The sequence below is a fragment of the Lissotriton vulgaris genome, chromosome 10 (assembly GCF_964263255.1).
Source record: "Lissotriton vulgaris chromosome 10, aLisVul1.2, whole genome shotgun sequence".
Classification (NCBI taxonomy): Eukaryota; Metazoa; Chordata; class Amphibia; order Caudata; family Salamandridae; genus Lissotriton; species Lissotriton vulgaris.
In genome coordinates this window covers 1,121,505,007-1,121,527,712 of record NC_141698.1, presented here as the reverse complement: position 1 = coordinate 1,121,527,712, position 22,706 = coordinate 1,121,505,007, and the positions used below count along the sequence as shown (strand labels likewise).

General features: G+C 48.6%; 1 protein-coding gene across 1 annotated transcript in view; it reads right to left on the bottom strand.

Annotated features, from left to right (window-relative positions):
- SCRN1 (secernin 1) overlaps positions 1-13,710 on the bottom strand; it is a 147,109-nt gene extending 133,399 nt beyond the window's left edge. The window contains exon 1 of the mRNA XM_086942202.1: positions 13,552-13,710. Within this exon, the coding sequence (XP_086798328.1) occupies positions 13,552-13,710 (159 nt within the window). The remainder of the gene's footprint in view (positions 1-13,551) is intronic.
- Between the last annotated feature and the right edge of the window lie 8,996 nt (positions 13,711-22,706).

The window sequence follows — 22,706 nt, the reverse complement described above, 5'->3', positions numbered from 1 at the left end:
AAATGGACCACCTGAGCAGTTTGGGATTTTCACCCTTCATCTGATTTAGCCACAAGAGGGGCTTATGGTCTGTCTGAATTAGGAAGTGAGTACCAAACAAGTATGGCCTCAACTTCTTCAGGGCCCAAACCACAGCAAAGGCCTCCCTCTCAATAGCTGACCAACGTTTCTCCCTGGGGGTCAGCCTTCTGCTAATAAAAGCAATGGGCTGGTCTTGACCATCTTGATTAAGTTGTGAAAGCACAGCTCCCACCCCCAACTCAGAAGCATCTGTCTGTACAATGAACTGTTTGGAGTAGTCAGGACTCTTCAGGATAGGTGCAGAGCACATGGCCTTCTTCAGGTCATCAAATGCCTTTTGACAGCTAACTGTCCACTGAACCTTTTTGGGCATCTTCTTGGATGTCAAGTCATTCAATGGTGTCACAATGGACCCATAGTTCTTTACAAATTTTCTGTAATACCCAGTCAGGCCCAAGAAGGCTCTGACTTGTGTCTGGGTAGTTGGAGGAGCCCAGTCCTGTATGGTCTGGATCTTGCTCTCCAGTGGTTGAACTTGACCCCCACCTACTAGGTGGCCCAAGTACACAACCTTGCTCTGCCCTATCTGGCACTTAGTAGCCTTGATAGTCAGGCCTGCCTTTTGCAGGGCCTCCAGAACCTTCTTCAGGTGGATCAGGTGATCCTCCCAGGTGGAGCTAAAGACAGCAATATCATCTAGATATGCTGCACAAAAGTCATCCAGCCCAGCAAGGACTTGATTCACCAACCTTTGGAAGGTGGCAGGTGCATTCTTCAAACCAAAGGGCATCACCACAAACTGATAATGTCCACTAGGGGTAGAGAATGCTGTTTTGGCTTTTGACTCTTCAGCTAGTCTGATTTGCCAGTAGCCAGCTGTCAAATCAAATGTGCTCAGAAACTTGGCAGAAGCCAATTTATCAATGAGCTCATCTGCTCTTGGAATGGGATGAGCATCTGTCCTAGTGACAGCATTGAGACCTCTGTAGTCCACACAAAACCTCATTTCTCTCTTCCCATCTTTGGTATGAGGTTTTGGCACAAGGACCACTGGGCTAGCCCATGGGCTCTCTGATGGCTCAATCACTCCAAGCTCCAACATCTTTTGCACCTCAGCCTTTATACAATCCCTGACATGGTCAGGTTGCCTGTAGATCTTATTCTTCACAGGCAGATTGTCACCAGTATCCACCTCATGGGTGCACCAGTTAGTCTGACTGGGTGTGAGTGAAAACAAGTGTCTGTGGGCCTGCAACACCTGTCTGCAGTCCACCTGTTGCTGCTCAGTGAGGCTGCCTGCCAAGGCTACTCCATCAACTGAACCATCATCAGGGTTCTGGGAAAGCAGGTCTGGGAGAGGGTCACTCTCTTCCTCCTGTTCCCCATCTGTGGCCATGAGGAGACTCATGTCCTCCCTGTCAACAAATGTTTTCAAACGATTGACATGGAGCACCCTGTGGGGGCTCCTAGGGGTGCCAAAGTCAACCACATAGGTGACTTCTCCCTTTTTCTCAATGATAGGGTAGGGTCCAGTCCATTTGTCCTGGAGAGCTGCTGGCCCCACTGGGTCCAACACCCACACCTTCTGCCCTGGCTGGTACTCAACCAGAACAGCCTTTTGGTCATGCCAGGCTTTCTGTAATTCCTGACTTGCCTCAAGGTTTTTGGATGCTCTCTCCATGTATTCAGCCATCCTGGAGCGGAGACCAAGTACATAGTCCACAATGTCTAGTTTAGGCTTTTTGAGAGGTAACTCCCATCCTTCCTTCACCAAACTCAGTGGACCCCATACAGGGTGGCCAAACAAAAGTTCAAAAGGGCTGTAGCCAACCCCCTTCTGTGGGACCTCTCTGTAAGCAAAGAGCAAGCAGGGTAAAAGGATGTCCCATTTCCGCCTAAGCTTCTCTGGTAAACCTTTTATCATTCCCTTTAGGGTCTTGTTGAACCTTTCCACAAGCCCATTGCACTGTGGATGGTAGGGTGTGGTAAACTTATAGTTTACTCCACACTCTTTCCACATTGCTTTTAAGTATCCAGACATGAAGTTAGTACCTCTGTCTGAAAGAACCTCCTTTGGAAAGCCCACTCTTGAGAAAACTGCAATGAGGGCTTTTGCCACCACAGGAGCTGTGGTGGTCCTCAGGGGAATTGCCTCTGGATACCTGGTGGCATGATCCACTACCACCAGTATAAATCTGTGCCCAGATGCTGTTGGAGGATCCATGGGACCCACAATGTCTATTCCAACTCTTTCAAAGGGTACCCCCACCACAGGTAGTGGTATCAGGGGGGCCTTTGTTGTGCCACCTGACTTACCACTGGCTTGGCAAGTGACACAGGAGCGACAAAACTCCTTGACATTTTCTGACATGTGAGGCCAGTGAAAGTGTGGAACAAGCCTGTCCCAAGTCTTATTCTGGCCTAAGTGTCCTGCAAGGGGAATATCATGGGCCAAGGTAAGAAGGAAGCCCCTAAACTTCAAAGGTATAACCAACCTCCTGGTTGTGCCAGGCTTGGGGTCTCTAGCCTCTGAATAAAGGAGCCCTTCATCCCAATACACTTTATGGGTACCTTGAGCATTCCCTGCAGCCTCAGCAGCAGCTTGCTGTCTGAGGGGTTCAAGTGAAGGGCAATCTAACTGGGCCTGCCCCAGGTCTGCCCTTGAGGGTCCCCCTGTCCCCAGAAACTCAACCTGATCAGGTTCAAGCTCCTCAGAGACAGTCTCCTCTTGGACTGCAGAATCAGTTTCCTGTGAAACCTGATCCTCAACCTGGGGCAAGTGGGAAGGCCCAGCCTTAACCCTCTTGCTCCTTCTCTTGGGTTGTGGTTGGTCTATTGTTTCAAGATCCACCACTGGTTCAGGAAGGCACTTCTTAGCCTGAGACCTTGTCACTGCAAGGACATGAGCTGAAATCCCTAGCATTTCTGCATGAGTCCTGTACTCCACTTCTGACCAAACTGAGCTTTCAAGATCATTGCCTAACAGACAGTCTACTGGGAGGTCTGCACTCACAACAACTTTCTTTAGGCCATCTACCCCTCCCCAGGAGAAGTTCACAACAGCCACACTATGGGAAGTAGTGGAGTTGCTTGCATTGGTCACTAGGTAACTTTCACCTAGTACAATCTGTCCAGGGTCCACAAAGCCAGGTGTCACCATTGTGACACTGGCACAAGTGTCCCTGTAGGCCTGAGCCAGTTTCTCATTAATTAAGGGAGTCTGCCTATATTTGCCCAGGTTACTGGGGCTTACTGCAGTGGGCAAAGATAAGTCCACATCATATAGGAGAACTGCCTGTGTGGGGATTCTGACTAGGCCAGATTCCACCTCAGTACCCAGGGTCAACCCTACTAAACCCTTTGGCTGTGTGCCACCACTGCTGACTGTACTAGGGGGTGCAGTTGCTTTAGGAGCTGCAGTGGTGGGGACTGGATTTTTCTTAGTGCATTCACTGCCCCAGTGTGAAACTGATTTGCAGGTATTACACCAAGGTTTCTTTGGGCCATCATTCTTCTTTTTCTTGTTTCCATTTTGGGAACCCCCCTCCTTATTGCTAGTTTGGGGGCCTGAAGACTTCTGGTCCTTTTCTTTATCTTTCTGATTCCCACCCTTCTGGTCTGTTTTCTTCTGGTCACCTTGGTTCTGGTTTTTCTGCTTAATCCTTGTTCTGACCCATTTGTCTGCCTTCTTTCCCAATTCTTGGGGAGAGGTCAAATCAGAGTCAACAAGGTATTGATGCAACAGCTGGTTCTGACAGTTATTAAGGATCTGTTCTCTCATCATAAGATTGTACAATCCTGTATAGTCTGAAACTTTACTTCCCTGCAGCCAACCCTCCAGAGCCTTAGTGGCACAATCTACAAAATCAGTCCAGTCCTGAGTCTGTGCTTTTTGGGTGTCTCTGAACAACAACCTGTATTGCTCAGTGGTTAGGCCAAACCCTTCAATAAGAGCACTCTTCAGAACAGAGTAGTTTTTGGCATCCTCAGGTCTAACAGTGAGGAGCCTGTCCCTCCCTTTCTCAGAAAAGGAGTACCATAAAATTGCTGCCCACTGATCCTCAGGGACCTGCTGTACCATGCAGGCCCTCTCAAGAGCAGTCATCCATTTGTGGATATCATCCCCTTCCTTGTAGGGGGGCACAATTTTTGTCAGGTTTCTATTGTCATAGGCCCTGTCTTTTTCTTTAGGAACTTTGCTGCCACCAGTGGCATCTAAGCCACACAATTTTCTTTCTCTTGCTAAAGCAAGTTTAGCTTGAGCCAAGGCTACCTCTTCCCTTTCTATTTGGAGTTGGACAGCCCTCATCCTGGCCCTATGCTCTTTTCTCTGGGAGGAAGTCATTCCTCTTTGAGATTCTCTTGAGGCACTAGAAAGATGAGAATCCCCTGATAGAGATCTCACCCTCCTGTTACCTGTGAGAATGTGGTTATGAGATCTGGAGTGGTGCTGGCCCTCTCCATTCCCATGTAGGTCCAAGTTGGCCTGGTTAAGCCTGGCAACCTGTACCTGGTTTCCCCCCTGATCCTGATCTTCAGGCTCTTCTAAATCAGAGCCTTCCTCTGGGTCTTCCTCCTCCTCCTCTACTTCTTCTTGAAGATCCTCATTCTCAGGGGAGTTTATCCCTTCCTCTGTTTCTAAGGGAGTCTGACTCACCTTATCTAGGTCATCCTTTTCTAGGAGAGCTACTAGGGAAGGAATGGTAGGGCCTCTGCCCTTTTTTAGCCCCCTGGCTGTGCACAAGGCACTCAGGTCTTTGTGGCTAAGGTTGTCATATCTGGATGTTGTCCCTATAGGATCAACTATTACAGGAGCAGAGCCTGAAGCTCTACCTGTATCAGACATGACTGCTAGTGAGGTGTAAGTGGTGCACTTACCTACACTAAGTGGTTTCCTACTGTACCTTGCTAGTGAGTTGTAGTCAGGGTGTGCTAATCCCTTTAATCTACAACTACTAAGTTCAGTAGAACTTAATATGCTAAGCTTTTGATTTATATGTACCTAGAGGTACTTGATGTGATCTTTCAATTTGATAAAGATTGCAATGGTAAAACAAACAGCAAGCTCAAATCCGCACCGCTGCACACCAATGTGAGAAGTTGGCCTGATATGTAGTGTTTCCAATTCTGGAACCACTGGGTATCAGTCCAAACAAACCCCAAAGATGTCAGGTTGTAAGTCAACCTTGTAGACAAGCTATCCTAGTGGTAGCATGGACTAAGCAGCCTTAAAGGCTTAACTTAAGAGGTCGTGTTAAGCGAGCTGTTTTACCACATACAATCCTGTAATCAAATGAAAGGACACCACACAAGTATATATTATAAAAATATATGTATTTATTTCTAAATTACTCCCCAGTACTCTTTATGAGGAAAGGGGCACAAGCGTTAAATCAAAAAGCACTGTTACACATATAAAGTTGCACAATTATGGATGAGGGCGGGTGGCCACTCAAACCATATACTAAAAAAGTGGTATAAGTAACACTTATCGAGCAATGGTTAGGCCTAGGGCCTAGAGATTCGCTGGGAGCAGTCAGGACTAACAATGTTGAAGTCGGGAGAAGCCCACAGGAGACGGGTGCAGCACGGAAAGTGCGGCGCGCACCAATGCACTGTCAATGGTGCGTAAAAGTTAGTTAAAGTGAATTAAAAGATACTTCCGCTGAACCTAGGAACACAAAACTTTAGACACAGACCCTAGAGGTGTGTACCAGTGTATGGACACCGGCGTTGCAATGTTACCTCACCCACAGGCCGTGGGTGCACAGGGTCGAAGTGGCGTCGGGTTCTGACACGCAGGTTCTTGGTACTTGAAGCTGTTGCAGCTGCAGGCGCTGTGAAGCAGAAGTGTCCGGTGCGATCCAAGGGGGGATCGAAGTAGAAAAGTACCTGAAAGCAGAGGGGACAGAGTCTGGGTCACTCAGCAGTGACCAGGGTGGAACCAGGACGGAACCAGGCAATGTCGGGCGCAATCAGGCGGTTGTCGATAGGCTTCTCTCCGCTGTCACGTGGGCTCTGGGGCATCTGCGACGTCCAGGAGCAGGTCACGATCTGTCCCACGTAGGCTCTCGCCATCAGCACCGTCGGCTTCAAGATTGCAGCAAACAGCACTTGGCAAAAGCAATCCACGCGGAACCGGGAGATTGCTTATCACTCGAACCAGGAGGGTCAGAGTGGGGGCTCCTTTTCACAGGAGCTGGTGCAGATCTGGAGCAACCAGAAAAGCGAGTCGTATTTCAAGTTTCGTCGGCACAGGGGCCACAAGCCAGCTGGCAAGTGACCGGGCCAACGCGTCAAGCACACACAAGCAGAAGGGTCCCACGCAGCACTCGTCGAGTGTGGAGGGGTGAGCTTTGGTGCAAGTGGAGCTTGGGGCTGGGGCTTCTCAAACCCCGGTGTACAGCTTCGAGGGTCACTCGTGGGCTGCACGGTCAGCGTCTCGTGGCCTTTTCAAGATGGCGTGCCCCACGCTTCCGGTCGCCTCCACGGGTCTCAGCTCTGCAGGGACTGTGGATCGGGCAGGTAGAAGGCAGGCAAGTTTGATCTCGTCGATCTCTGTCGCTCGAGTTCCGGCGGGAACTGCAACAAAGCAAGGGTCGAGGGCTGGATGGTACCTGTTTGCACAGGGTGGTCACTCCTTGACCACAAGGGAGATTCTTCAGTCTTCTCACGTCGTGTAGAAAGTCGAAGGGTCCAGAATTCGTTTCTTATGTTTCTTCAGGATGATCTGAGTTCCATTGGGACTGCTCCCCCTCTTATTCGAATCTCGGGGGTTGGACATCCTGCTAGGTCCCCTCCTATGGGTGGGACCCAGGAAGGGGGTGGTTACACCCCTTTCCTTTGATCCTGGCCGCGCTGGGACAGGGGCTGGGAGGCCCCAGAACCGGTTTGGCCGGATCCTGCAAGGGGCAGCCTTGTGCTCCCCAGGCAGTGTCTGGTTTCTTTGAAACCTCCCTACTCCAATCCACTATCTCCTGTCTGGGGTGGTTTGACACCGCCCTGTGACAGGAAACTCTTTGTCCAGGCCTCCTCTGCCGGGTTTCGGTCAGCAGCAGGAGGCCAGACCCGTGTCTGTGGCAGGGGCATCCATTTTGTGGATCTGAGGCTCATTTTAAATCAACCGCGTTTCAGTAAAGTAACATGTCTTCTCCCTCTAGAAGGGTGGAATGCTACCCCCGTCGCCAGAACTAGCGAGGGGGTAGTATTCCAATTCGTATGACACCTTACACGACATGTTTTGATAAAGCCAAACCAAAGTTGCTATATAACCGCGAGGGTTATAAGGCGCTTAAGAGTATATGGTATGGCATTATCCCGGATCAGCTTAGGGAGTTGTTCCCGACAGCTGCAGACAGGCTCAGCTCATGCCAGAGCACCATCTCACCTAAAACCACGCACTCTGCCTCCAGGATTGATGAGGCCTTCCATAGGAGTGGCTTACAGGCTATATATGTGTCCAGATATAGGTTTAGATATAGGTATACTATATCTAAGCAAGGGGTGATTACACCCACTTGCCCCAGCTGAGTGATCAGCCAGTTGTGTCAATTTAAGAACCAGCCAGGGGTGGCAAAAGCTATGCTTCAGCCCCTGGTAGGCCTTGGTGGCACCTATGCCCTGAGCACCTATAGTGCATGGTACAGGGGCTGACAAGGAGTCCATTTCCAATTGTGGTATGTACCTATAGCACATGTATTATAAATTTAGAGAGAGAACAGCAGGCTGGGGGTCTGATTAGCAGGCCCACAGCCTCAGTAAGTCGAAAACCAGTGAAGCAAAAAGCAAAAATTGGGGTGACCATAGGATAGCAGACCCTACTCTCCTACAATCACCACCACAGGTTTTGATAACAATCCCTATTGAAAACAACAATTTGGATCCCTAGCCCTGACGAAGTTGCTCCAAATTGAGTATAGCAACGAAACATGTTGGCTAGTTATGAGTAAGGCTTGACTTGATAGGAGTCAATTTTAATTTGGAAAGGCTTACAGCCAAAAGAATAAAGATTATGGATGGCAAGTAAGCTTTACCAATTTTTATTGGTGAGAACTACGTCTTTGGTTCTCACGGGGTCCTTTGAACACATGCACAAAGAATTGTTTGCACGTATAGGAAGTACATTCACATTTAGGTTGTTTACTTCTTATCTTTCCCTTTTGTTTTCATTGGGTTGTGGATTTGTTGCACTACATATGCACACTTTCCTATGGTAAAGAAGGTAACCGATGATGATAAGTGGGTCACTGCCGAGTACCAGTCAGTATTGTCCCCCTTGGTGTTGCTGCCGTGAGGTGCCTTCTTTCCTTTTCACACTTTTTTTGTGACGTAAGATTATTGGTGGTGGTTTATTTCCGTTTACAAGTAGGATACACTACGGTGTGATAACCAATTAAATTCATTGGTCTACATGAATCGATGTCTTAAACTGATTTGACACGCTTCAGAGTGCTAAGCAAAAAACGTTGTGTTGTGTATCCTTGTAGGGACAGCTGATAGTTGACATTAATATAGATAAATTAGAGACTGGCATTTATGCAGAAATTATAGAATCCCATATATTATAATATAAACCACCTTGTCTTAAAAAAATACCATTTCATGCAAGCTAGAAAAATCCCCATTGTAAATGGTATGACTGCAATTGAAATGTGATTTCAAAATGAGTGTTGTACTTTCTGACACTGTGACGTATATGCATCAGCTTACACCCCCGCTCCCTCCCAATGGTTCCTTCGACCTGTGGCCCATTGAAGTTTGTCAAACTGTCCACAGGCAATGCCAGACTGTTATTTAAAGTATTCATTGACTTATAAGAGATTGTTAACTTCTGAATTTCCAGACTGGGTCAGTGGTAGACCTCTACCCAAGACCCTGATTATAAGTTGGGCAGGGCAGGATTCCCAAGTGTGACACCGTTCCGCCCATTATGTCCGGCCCAGGGTTCCTGCACCTGGACGTTACAGAGGCATAAAGGGTGGACCCACTTAACAAAAAGACAGTGCCTCACCCTGACCTGCATCCATGTCGCAAGGGTACATGGAACGCTTCTCCCTGCCTTTGCTGAAACCTGATGTCCTGTTCAACCCCCTTGCTTCCTGCCTCTTTCCGTTGCTTCCTTTTACCACCTGCTCATAGGAGGAGGTAAAATAAGATGTATTTGTCCTTGGAGCAGAGACACTACCAGCAGATTTGGACCAGGTCAATCCGAGTCCCTATGTTGCTCCCATTCCAGGGACAAATCCTTGTGATATCTGGATTCACCGCAGGGACGTTAGCCGGAAACGATATTTCTGACGAAACGATATCCCGACCCAAAAAAACCGTTCACCTTATAAGGTCTACAAATCAAATACACAATTTTTCAGCAAATCCTAAAAGTTGCCACACTTGTAAAGTATTATAACTGCAGCACCCCTGAATCCTGCAGCTTTTAATATTGCTCCAGCACTTGTTCAAACATAACCATATCATATGTCGCATTCGTTAATATAAACAAATCATCATGCACACATACAAAGCCCTACACAACACAGGACCAGAATACCTGAACAGCCACATACTCTTTTACCAGCCGAACACACACCTATGTTCTGCCTCCCTCTCACTTGCACACTCGCCCCGCATCCACAAAGGCAAAACTGGAGGTCGCTCGCTCTCCTGCATCGCGCCCAAGACAGGGAACGGCCTCCCCCAAAACATCACAGCCTCCTCCTCACTTCTCGAGGTTTGCAAGAAGCTGAAGACGTGGCTCTCCGTACAAGCCCCTTGTGGATGACACATCTTTACACCTGTCACCAGGACACCCTCAGGTGATGAGTGCGCTATACAAATCAACATAACATAACAACATAACATAGCGTATTATAACATCTGAAATGGCATTTTTAAGGACGCAGCAGGCACAGATCTATTTTGTGGAATTCGAAGTTATGTGTGACCCCCAAATCTCTGCATGGAGAATCTAATTTAATTGCAAATCAACAATTTCATTGCAACAGATCACCCTGACAGCAATAGTCGACCCACCCATTACTCCAGGACTAGAGATCACTAATCCGCCCGCTCAATCCTGCATAATGACGATTTTTAGCCACTTGCTTTACATTTCAACCACAAACTATCTGGCTCTGTCAAATGCTTGTGATCTGCAGCCTCACTCAGGTCCTCCACTCCTGCAAGATGGTGTTTGGACCCTCAAAAGTAGCAGCCATGGCTGGATGTATTCGATACCTTCAAACCAGTTGCCATGATGTTGGTGACCTTGCGATAGGGTTTGCAATGATGGTGAGCCATCTGCCAGTAGGGTTGTAGATTTTCCATGGCTACCATGTCACTCCTGCAGGTAGAATTTGCACAACTGCACACTGCATGGTAGGTTTCGGGGGAGCACCTGGTTCTGCATTGCTGTGTTTGAATTGAGGAAGCTGCCAAAGTGTGTGTGTGTGTGTGGGGGGGGGGGGGGGGGGGTGGGTCTGTCGTTCTGGGCACTGACACTCCCTGATGAAGTCTGAGAGGACGTGGCTAGTTGTAGCTTGGTTCTTTGTGATGCTCCCAGGTCACTTTCTGCGTATTGCAAGTGTCTGGCTTCCTAGACAAGACAGGGAGGTTGCATTTGCGGGCCTGCAAATTGTACCAGGGCCATAGAAATCAACCAGCCCAGGGACAGAGTGGCCTGGGCGGCCAGGCGTGGTTAACCTGCCTGCGGGAGAATTGGCAGCCTGTCCCAGTGGTGCTCGCCAGCCTCTGAGGGTGGTAGACCGTCCCTCTGGCTATCACCAGGCAGCGGCTCTAAAATGCTCCCCATGATGCTGCAAACCCCAGTGGACCGCACCATGTTGACTGCAGGCATCTATCCCAGTGGACCGCACCATGTTTACTATAAGCATCTATCCCAGTGGACCGCACCATGTTTACTATAAGCATCTATCCCAGTGGACCGCACCATGTTGACTGCAGGCATCTATCCCAGTGGACCGCACCATGTTGACTGCAGGCATCTATCCCAGTGGACCGCACCATGTTGACTGTAAGCATCTTTCCCAGTGGACCGCACCATGTTGACTGCAGGCATCTATCCCAGTGGACCGCACCATGTTGACTGCAGGCATCTTTCCCAGTGGACCGCACCATGTTGACTGCAGGCATCTATCCCAGTGGACCGCACCATGTTGACTGCAGGCATCTATCCCAGGCTCCTAGTGACAATCAGTCACTGAATGCAATATTTATTCTGCAACATTTCAAACTTTTTCTAAAGAGACGATAGAAAACGAGCAGTTTCTTTAGTTTTAATGCACTTTGAGTGCATCAATTGTTTTTGAGTTAAATCATTTGTTTGTCCCTCCAGTTTTACTTTCAGATGCTTCATTTTTGTGATGCGAGTACATTTAGCTTTAAATAAAGGTGTGTCTTGTATATTTGATGAAGCTTGTTTTAGAAAATAACACAAGTTAGAAAAACCTGTGTTATCATGTTTTCCAAATTAAGTTCCAAGACTTGAAGAGGGTGTGGGAGATCTGCTTACTTACAGAAACCTCAGTGGCCTCTGGTTGAGAATGTTCTATAAGTTGCGTCTCTACACCAAGCCATTGCGTGGTCTGGATAAAGCCCACCAGAAGACAGGCGTGCCTGCTCAAGCACTCAAAGGGGGGCCATGGGAGGTCTGCCAGAGGGAGAGCTGGCTTCAGAAGGCTGGGATGGGTCCTGGTGCCTCAAGCTGACTGTAGAAGGATGTGGTTAACTTAAGACGACGGGGGCTAGTTTGAAAAGTGAGTCAATTTCAGAAGATTCAACTAGGACTTGGCAAGGGCCGGCCTATCATCAGGTCCATTATTCAACCCTATCGCCCTAATAGGACTTTAAGGTCAGATAATAAACAACTGGCGGCAGTTCCACATATAAGAAAAACACAAAGCGGAGGGCGTTGTTTCGCATACAATGCCGCAAAATTATGGAATCTCTTGCCCCCGTGTATCCACCTTGAACCAAACTACCTGACCTTTTGTAAGCAGTTAAAAACCTATTTGTTTCCCTAACATCGTTCGAAGTTCAAGCTGCACCGCTAATAGTGCTGGGATGCCCCTGGGTAACCAAGCGCTCTAGAAATGCCATTCATTCATTCATTCAAGGGTGGAAGAAGTTTAGTTAGGGTGACATTGCCTTGCAATGCAAGGAGTAGATGCTGGTAGCATGTATTGCACGTCAGAGGTACGGGTTGGGTTAAAAAAAGGGTGAAGCTGTCTTCATATGGACGGGGCTGGCTATGGAATGATAATCTGGATTCAGGAAGTTGGGTTTGACTTGAAAAGGGTGGGAAAAGATTACCAAGGGTGGTGTTGGCCTCAGATGTGTGGGTTTGCTTCCAGGGCTATGGTGTTGGCTTCTAAAGAAGAGGCCTGGCTTGAAAGTGTTATGACTGGCCTCACAATGGCATTGTTGCTTTAACAGAGTGGAGTGGCTTCAGGAGGGTGGAGCTGGCTTCACAAGGGCCAATCTGGATTCAGAAAGTTGGGTTTGACTTTAAAAGGGTGGGAATAGATCACCAAGGGTGGTGTCGGCCTCAGATGTGTGGGTTTGCTTCCTGGGCTATGGTGTTGGCTTCCGAAGAGGAGGCCTGGCTTGAAAGTGTTATGACTGGCCTCACAATGGCATTGTTGCTTTAACAGAGTGGAGTGGCTTCAGGAGGGTGGAGCTGGCTTCACAAGGGCCAATCTGGATTCAGAAAGTTGGGTTTGACTTTAAAAGGGTGGGAATAGATCACCAAGGGTGGTGTCGGCCTCAGATGTGTGGGTTTGCTTCCTGGGCTATGGTGTTGGCTTCCGAAGAGGAGGCCTGGCTTGAAAGTTTTATGGCTGGCCTCACAATGGCATTGTTGCTTTAACAGAGTGGAGTGGCTTCAGAAGGGTGGAGCTGGCTTCACAAGGGCCAAGCTGGGTTCAGAAGGTTGAGTTAAAGTTTAGAAGGCTGAAGATAAAGTAATAAGGGTGGACCTGGCTTCGGAAACACTAAGTGGACCCTAGACTTAAGAGTTTGGCTTCAAAAGAGCAGCACTGACTTGAAAACAGGAGGTCTGGCTTCAGAATGGCAGGTCTGCGGCAGGAGATGGAGGCTGACTTCAAGAGGGTGAAAATGATTTTAGGAGGTAAGGCTGGTTTCACATGAGTGGGTCTGGTTTTACAAGAGAGTGGCTTGTTTCATAGGGGGTGGGGCTTAGTTCACAAGGGCAAAGCTGGTAGGAGGAGCCAGCTGTCTTCACAAGTCTATCACTGTCCCAGAAGCAGAAAGCTGGCTGCAAAAGCAAAGGGCTAATTGGCTGGGCTGGCATTAGGTGATTGGGGCTTGCATTAGGAGGATGGACAGGCTGTGAACACTGCAGTTCAGTTACTGCATTATTACTGACCTAATGGATGCATAACTTAGAAAGATTGCATGGGGGTTACATTTTGGGAGAACTTGGGCTTGCTTATGGGGATGGAGCCGTCTAGCCATAGATCGTTGTCGGTCCATACTCACTGCTCAGATGCTCACCTGCACTTCGCTCTCCGGAGGATGTGTGGCCGCTGGGACGTAGACCACTTCCTGAACCTCATCTTTTGGACGCGCTGAGTTCTTTCCAAAGAGAACTTGGCCATCTTCACCAGAGGGCGGGAAGGCCACAAAGCAGTAACTTGGCGGAGCAGCAGCCATCCTGAGACAACGGGAAAGAGATGCAATCAGACTTTGAAAAAGACGTACATTGAGGAATAAGAATTTGAAAGTACATCATGATTTGGAAAAGGAAATAACTAAAGAACCTGCGATGGACCTCACAGAAGTGATATTTACTAAACAATTGCCTTTACATCGCATGGTAAGTACATAGAAGGTAAGAGTGTGAAGTGAGTGTGTGTGTGTGTGCGTGTGTGTGTGTGTATGTATATATATATATATATATATATATATATATATATATATATATATATATATATATATATACACACATATGTCGCCACTAGATAGTTATCGTTAGGTCTGCTTTTCTATAGACAAAATGGTTTTAGGGCTCGCCTGGCCTTAGCAGCGTGCATGAGTTGCACTCGCCATGCAAGGGCCTTTTGGAATCGGTACAGATTCCAAAGTGACTTCAAGCCCTGCCCCTGTTTCCCATTGGCTCGCGTCATCGTTTATGGTAAACGGTGGCACGTGATTGGAAATCTGGCTTCTTGGTTACCTCCTGGTCCACTTTTTGGACGGCCCGTTTGCGCAGTACATTTATTATCACTGTATCAGCACTTGCCAAAAAGACAGCAGTACATTTAGATGGAAAACATCATCAGTTCACAGAAGGAGAGCAGTACCTTTAGTTGGGTAACAAAACTTCACAGAAGGGGTGCAGTACATTTAGTTGGACAGTACTGTTGCTTCACATAAGAGCCATAGTACATTTAGCATTACAGTACCAGCACTTCACAAAGGGAGAGTAGTACATTCACTATGTCAGTGCCAGAAATTCACAGAGTGACTGTACTACATTTAGTGTGAGTAGCTGCACTTCACAGAATGGCTATAGTACATTTAGTATGGGAGAAGCTGTACTTCACAGAATGGCTGCAGTACATTTACTGTAAGAGTACCAGCAATTCACTGAATGGCTGCAGTACAGTTAGTGTTAGTGTGCAACTAGCTGCATTTCACAGAATGGCTGTACTACATTTAGTGTGACAGTAGCAGTACTTCAAAGAATGAGTGCTGAACATTTAGTGTGAGACTAGCTGCGCTTAACAGAATGACTCCAGTACATTTAGTGTGAGACTAGCTGCACTTAACAGAATGACTCCAGTACATTTAGTATGAAAGTAGTAGGACCTCACAGAATTACTGTAGTACATTTAGTGTGAGACTAGATGCATTTCACAGATAAGCTGAAGTACATTTAGTATGAGACTAGCTGCACTTCACAGAATGACTCCAGTACATTTAGTATGAGACTAGCTGAGCCTAACAGAATAACTCCGGTACATTTAGTATGAAAGTAGCAGGACCTCACAGAATTACTGTAGTACATTTAGTGTAAGACTAGATGCATTTCACAGATAAACTGAAGTACATTTAGTAAGAGACTAGCTGCACTTTACAGAATTACTCCAGAACATTTTGTGTGAGACTAGCTGAGCTTAACAGAATACCTCCGGTACATTTAGTATGAAAGTAGCAGGACCTCGCAGAATAACTGTAGTACATTTAGTGTGAGACTAGATGCATTTCACAGATAAGCTGAAGTACATTTAGTATGAGACTAGCTGCACTTCACAGAATGACTCCAGTACATTTAGTATGAGACTAGCTGAGCTTAACAGAATAACTCTGGTGCATTTAGTATGAAAGTAGCAGAACCTCGCAAAATGACTGTAGTACATTTAGTGTGAGACTAGATGCATTTCACAGATCAGCTGAAGTACATTTAGTATGAGACTAGCTGCACTTCACAGAATGACTCCAGTACAATTAGTGTGGGACTAGCTGCACTTCACAGAATGGCTATACTACATTTAGTGTGACAGTAGCAGTACTTCACAGAATGAGTACCGTACATTTAGTGTGAGACTAGATGCATTTCACAGATCAGCTGAAGTACATTTAGTATGAGACTAGCTGCACTTCACAGAATGACTCCAGTACATTTAGTGTGGGACTAGCTGCACTTCACAGAATGGCTATACTACATTTAGTGTGACAGTAGCAGTACTTCACAGAATGAGTACCGTACATTTAGTGTGAGACTAGCTGCGCTTAACAGAATGACTCCAGTACATTTAGTATGAAAGTTGCAGGACCTCGCAGAATGACTGTAGTACATTTAGTGTGAGACTAGATGCATTTCACAGATAAGCTGAAGTACATTTAGTATGAGAATAGCTGCACTTTACAGAATCACTCCAGTACATTTAGTGTGAGACTAGCTGCACTTCACAGAATGGCTATACTACATTTAGTATGGCAGTAGCAGTACTTCAAAGAATGAGTGCAGTACATTTAGTGTGAGACTAGTTGAGCTTAACAGAATAACTCTGGTACATTTAGTATGAAAGTAGCAGGACCTCACAGAATGACTGTAGTACATTTAGTGTGAGACTAGATGCATTTCACAGATCAGCTGAAGTACATTTAGTATGAGACTAGCTGCACTTCACAGAATGACTCCAGTACATTTAGTGTGAGACTAGCTGCACTTCACAAAATGGCTCCAGTACATTTAGTGTGGGACTAGCTGCACTTCACAGAATGACTCCAGTACATTTAGTGTGAGACTAGCTGCACTTCACAAAATGGCTCCAGTACATTTAGTGTGGGACTAGCTGCACTTCACAGAATGGCTATACTACATTTAGTATGGCAGTAGCAGTACTTCAAAGAATGAGTTCAGTGCATTTAGTGTGAGACTAGCTGAGCTTAACAGAATAACTCCGGTACATTTGGTATGAAAGTAGCAGGACCTCGCAGAATGACTGTAGTACATTTAGTGTGAGACTAGATGCATTTCACAGATCAGCTGAAGTACATTTAGTATGAGACTAGCTGCACTTTACAGAATGACTCCAGTACATTTAGTGTGAGACTAGCAGCACTTTACAGAATGACTCCAGTACATTTAGTGTGAGACTAGCAGCACTTCACAGAATGGCTCCAGTACATTTAGTGTGGGACTAGCTGCACTTCACAGAATGGCTATACTACATTTAGTATGGCAGTAGCAGTACTTCAAAGAATGAGTGCAGTACATTTAGTGTGAGACTAGTTGAGCTTAACAGAATAACTCTGGTACATTTAGTATGAAAGTAGCAGGACCTCACAGAATGACTGTAGTACATTTAGTGTGAGACTAAATGCATTTCACAGATCAGCTGAAGTACATTTAGTATGAGACTAGCTGCACTTTACAGAATGACTCCAGTACATTTAGTGTGAGACTAGCTGCACTTCACAGAATGGCTATACTACATTTAGTGTGAGACTAGCTGCACTTCACAGAATGGCTATACTACATTTAGTGTGAGACTAGCTGCACTTTACAGAATGACTCCAGTACATTTAGTGTGGGACTAGCTGCACTTTACAGAATGACTCCAGTACATTTAGTGTGAGACTAGCAGCACTTTACAGAATGACTCCAGTACATTTAGTGTGAGACTAGCAGCACTTTACAGAATGACTCCAGTACATTTAGTGTGAGACTAGCAGCACTTTACAGAATGACTCCAGTACATTTAGTGTGAGACTAGCAGCACTTTACAGAATGACCCCAGTACATTTAGTGTGAGACTAGCAGCGCTTTACAGAATGGCTCCAGTACATTTAGTATTACAGGCAGTACATCACAGAATGACTGCAGCACATTTACATGGAGAGGACCAGTGCCTCACAGAAGGTATGCAGTACACTTACTGAAGGGCAGTATCAGCAATTCACAGAATGGCCGTACTACATTTAGTATGGCAGTAGCAGTACTTCTTGGAATGACTGTAGTACATTTAGTGTGAGACTAGCTGCACTTTACAGAATGACTCCAGTACATTTAGTGTGAGACTAGCTGCGCTTAACAGAATGACTCCAGTACATTTACATGGAGAGGACCAGTGCCTCACAGAAGGTACGCAGTGCACTTACTGAAGGACAGTATCAGTTCTTCACAGAATGAGTGCAGTACATTTAGTGTCAGACTAGCTGCACTTTACAGAATGACTCCAGTACATTTAGTATGACAGTAGCAGCACTTCAAAGAAGGGCTGTTGTACATTTAGTGTGAGAGAAGCTGTGCTTCACAGAAACGCTGTAGCAAGTATGTCTGGGCACCGGGAGAGCCGGGATGTCTGAGCACCAGAGAGCAGGGATGTCTGGACCCCGAAAGAGGAGGCATGTCTGGACACCGGAAGAGGAGGGATGTCTTGGCCCCAGAGAACACGAATGGCTGGGCACCAGTGAGAGGGGTGTCTTGGCATCGGTACAGCAGAGATGTATGGACACCAAGACATCAGAGATATATCTGCACACCAGCCATCAGGGATATCTGGACACCGGAGCAGCAGGGAGGTGTGGACACCGAGATAAGAGGGATGTCTGGACACCAGAGAGCAGAATGGGCACCAGAGAGAGGGATGTCTGGACTCTGTGTCAGCAGATATGTCTGGGCACCAGAGAGAAGGGAAGTCTTCCAAACAGAGAGAAGGGAAGTCTTCCAAACAGAGAGCAGGGGTGTCTGGGCACGAGGAGAGCAGGGGTGTCTGGGCACGAGGACAGCAGGGGTGTCTGGGCACGAGGACAGCAGGGGTGTCTGGGCACGAGGACAGCAGGGGTGTCTGGGCACGAGGACAGCAGGGGTGTCTGGGCACGAGGACAGCAGGGGTGTCTGGGCACGAGGAGAGCAGGGGTGTCTGGGCACGAGGAGAGCAGGGGTGTCTGGGCACGAGGAGAGCAGGGGTGTCTGGGCACGAGGAGAGCAGGGGTGTCTGGGCACGAGGAGAGCAGGGGTGTCTGGGCACGAGGAGAGCAGGGGTGTCTGGGCACGAGGAGAGCAGGGGTGTCTGGGCACAGGAGAGCAGGGGTGTCTGGGCACAGGAGAGCAGGGGTGTCTGGGCACAGGAGAGCAGGGGTGTCTGGGCACAGGAGAGCAGGGGTGTCTGGGCACAGGAGAGCAGGGGTGTCTGGGCACGAGGAGAGCAGGGGTGTCTGGGCACGAGGAGAGCAGGGGTGTCTGGGCACGAGGAGAGCAGGGGTGTCTGGGCACGAGGAGAGCAGGGGTGTCTGGGCACGAGGAGAGCAGGGGTGTCTGGGCACGAGGAGAGCAGGGGTGTCTGGGCACAGGAGAGCAGGGGTGTCTGGGCACAGGAGAGCAGGGGTGTCTGAGCACAGGAGAGCAGGGGTGTCTGGGCACGAGGAGAGCAGGGGTGTCTGGGCACGAGGAGAGCAGGGGTGTCTGGGCACGAGGAGAGCAGGGGTGTCTGGGCACGAGGAGAGCAGGGGTGTCTGGGCACGAGGAGAGCAGGGGTGTCTGGGCACGAGGAGAGCAGGGGTGTCTGGGCACGAGGAGAGCAGGGGTGTCTGGGCACAGGAGAGCAGGGGTGTCTGGGCACAGGAGAGCAGGGGTGTCTGGGCACGAGGAGAGCAGGGGTGTCTGGGCACGAGGAGAGCAGGGGTGTCTGGGCACGAGGAGAGCAGGGGTGTGTTGTTAGCGGTCGCTCCCCAGGCTCCCTGCTTGGGCTGGTATCGTTGTGCTGCGCTCCTGAACCAAACCTGCTGCTTCTTAATACTGCCCTATCGCGATCAGCTTTGCACCCATTCATACAGAATCTCAGGGCGCTTTGCCATCTTTAGCTCGATAATTTTTACTAACGCTGCTGTAACGCTAATTATTGCAGTTTGGCCTCATTTGATCAGCATACATTTCATAGTAGCGCATTTGCATTTATTGTACCATTGTTGCATTGATATTTGTGGCTGTGTTTATTTTACTTTACTATCCGCTGCCATTTTGTTGTTGTTGTCCCTGCAAGCCCGTCCTCTAGAGCCCGCCCCGCCTCCCAGCTGAGCCTCCCTCCCACTGACTACATACTCCGCTCCCGTACCTGGAAGCGCTGTGACCGTCTCGACGCTGTTGTTAGCGGTCGCTCCCCAGGCTCCCTGCTCGGGCTGGTATCGTTGTGCTGCGCTCCTGAACTAAACCTGCTGCTTCTTAATACTGCCCTATCGCGATCAGCTTTGCACCCATTCATACAGAATCTCAGGGCGCTTTACCATCTTTAGCTCGATAATTTTTACTAACGCTGCTGTAACGCTAATTATTGCAGTTTGGCCTCATTTGATCAGCATACATTTCATAGTAGCGCATTTGCATTCATTGTACCATTGTTGCATTGATATTTGTGGCTGTGTTTATTTTACTTTACTGTCCGCTGCCATTTTGTTGTTGTTGTCCCTGCAAGCCCGTCCTCTAGAGCCCGCCCCGCCTCCCAGCTGAGCCTCCCTCGCCCCTCCCCCACCACCCATTTATGACTGATGCATTCCCGCGCAGCGTTCACGCGCAGCGATCGCGCCCCATGCGCGCCAAAGGTAAGCCCGTCTATGCCTGTCCGCGCCTGTCCCCCTGGTCCCCGCCGCACCCAACCCACTAGTCACATATGATGCCGCAACTCTCCTCGCCCTCAACCCCGGACGCACACCACAATGCTGCGAAGCCATCCCAGGACGTACCCACGGCCCATTCGCCTGCCTCTCCTGCAAGTTCAACTGCTTCAGGACCCTCACCAAATCTACTTCCTCCAAACACAGCACCGACTCTAACCGCCTGAGGTGCATCCTGCTTAACACCCGCTCGGTCCACAGACACGCAACTGAACTCTGGGACCTACTCGACACTGCGTCACCGGACATCGCCTTCCTTACAGAAACATGGATTAACACATCATCAGCACCCAACATCGCCATAGCCATACCGGACGGTTACAAGATTATCCGAAAAGACCGCACCAATCAAACAGGAGGAGGCATCGCCATCATCCACAGGAACACCATCAAAATCACGACCAGCTCCGACGATAATCTTGCAACCGCCGAACACCTCCACTTTCAGATCCACACCGACCCTAGGACCACACTTAGAGGCACACTCATCTACAGGCCTCCAGGTACCCGCACTCAATTCAATGATGACATCACGGACTTCGTCAGCTCACATGCCCTCGCCTCCGAGAACTACATTCTTTTAGGAGACCTCAACTACCACCTTGAAAACAAACACGACAACAACACCACCACCCTTCTGGACAACCTGGCCAATCTCGGACTCAAACAACTTGTTGACACCCCCACCCATACAGCCGGACACACGCTCGACCCTATCTTCACCTCCAGCAAGCATATCTCCTTCGATCGTACCACAGCTCTCCATTGGACGGACCACAGCTGTGTTCACTTCAGCTACAAAACCACCCTGAACCACAACCGCCCACAACCTATTCCTCTGAGAAACTGGAACAAAATCACCTCCGACCAACTCCTCACTTCACTCAACCAAAACCCTCCCACCCTCCCACTGGACCCAAACCAAGCAGCCACCAATCTCAAGCAATGGATCGCCCACAGTGCTGACGAATTAGCACCCCTGAAAAAGCACCAAATCAAATCAGCCAGCATTAAGGCTCCCTGCTTCAATGATGACCTAAAAAAATCCAAGAAGCTATGCCGCACCCTGGAGAAATCATGGAGAAAAAACCCAACCGCCATCAACATGACCACCCTCAAGGCAGCCACCCGCAAACACCACCAACTGATTCGATCCGCCAAGAAATCAGCATTCAAAGATCGTCTCGACAACAACACTCACAACAGCAAGGAACTCTTCAACATCGTCAAAGAATTCACCAACCCCACCGCAGCATCTAACGACATCACTCCCTCCCAAGACCTCTGCGATGCGTTATCCTCCTTCTTCTACAACAAAATTGCCGACATCCACAACAGCTTCGAGAATACTCCCAGCGATCAACGCTCCCAACCCCCCCCCCAGATCCCACTCCGCCAACTAACAACCTTAGCGCCTGGAACCCAATCACCACTGAAGACAACATCCGCCTAATGAACTCAATCCACTCTAGCTCGCCAACCGACCCCTGCCCCCACCACATCTTCAACAAAGCTGACTCCATCATCGCACCCCATCTCCGTGATGTCATCAACTGCTTGTTCAACTCTGCCACCTTTCCAGAAAGCTGGAAACACGCCGAACTCAGCGCCCTTCTGAAGAAACTCACAGCAGACCCCTCCGAACTAAAAAACTACCGACCCATATCCCTTCTCCCATTCCCGGCCAAAGTCATTGAGAAAGCCGTCAACAACCAGCTCGCAGCCTTCCTTGAATCCAACAACTCCCTCGATCCATCTCAATCCCGGTTTCGAGCCAAACACAGCACCGAAACCGCCCTCATTGCAGCGACTGAGGATATCCGAACACTACTGGACAACGGAGAAACAGTGCCCCTCATTTTACTCGACCTCTCCGCCGCTTTCGACACAGTCTGCCACAGCACCCTTATACAACGCCTCAGCAACATCGGCCTACAAGGAAAAGCCCTGGACTGGATCATCTCATTCCTCACTGGAAGAACTCAAAGAGTCCGACTTCCCCCATTCAACTCAGAGTCCACTGAAGTCATCTGTGGCGTACCACAAGGATCTTCACTCAGTCCCACCCTCTTCAACGTTTACATGAGCCCACTTGCTTCCATCGCGCGTCAACACAACCTCAACATCATCTCGTACGCCGACGACACCCAGTTAATCCTTTCCCTCACCAAAGACCCTAACACCGCCAAAACCAATCTTCACGAAGGCATGAAAGAAGTAGCGAATGGATGAAATATAGCCGCCTAAAACTCAACTCAGACAAAACGGAGGTGCTCATCCTTGGAACTTCCCCCTCTGCCTGGGACGACTCTTGGTGGCCTTCCGCTCTGGGCACAGCACCCACACCCACAGATCACGCACGCAACCTTGGCTTCATCCTAGACTCCTCTCTCTCGATGTCCAGACAAGTCAACGCTGTCTCATCCTCCTGCTTCAACGTACTCCGCACCCTCAAAAAGATCTTCCGCTGGATCCCCCTAGAGACTAGAAAGACTGCCACCCACGCACTGGTCACGAGTCGACTGGAC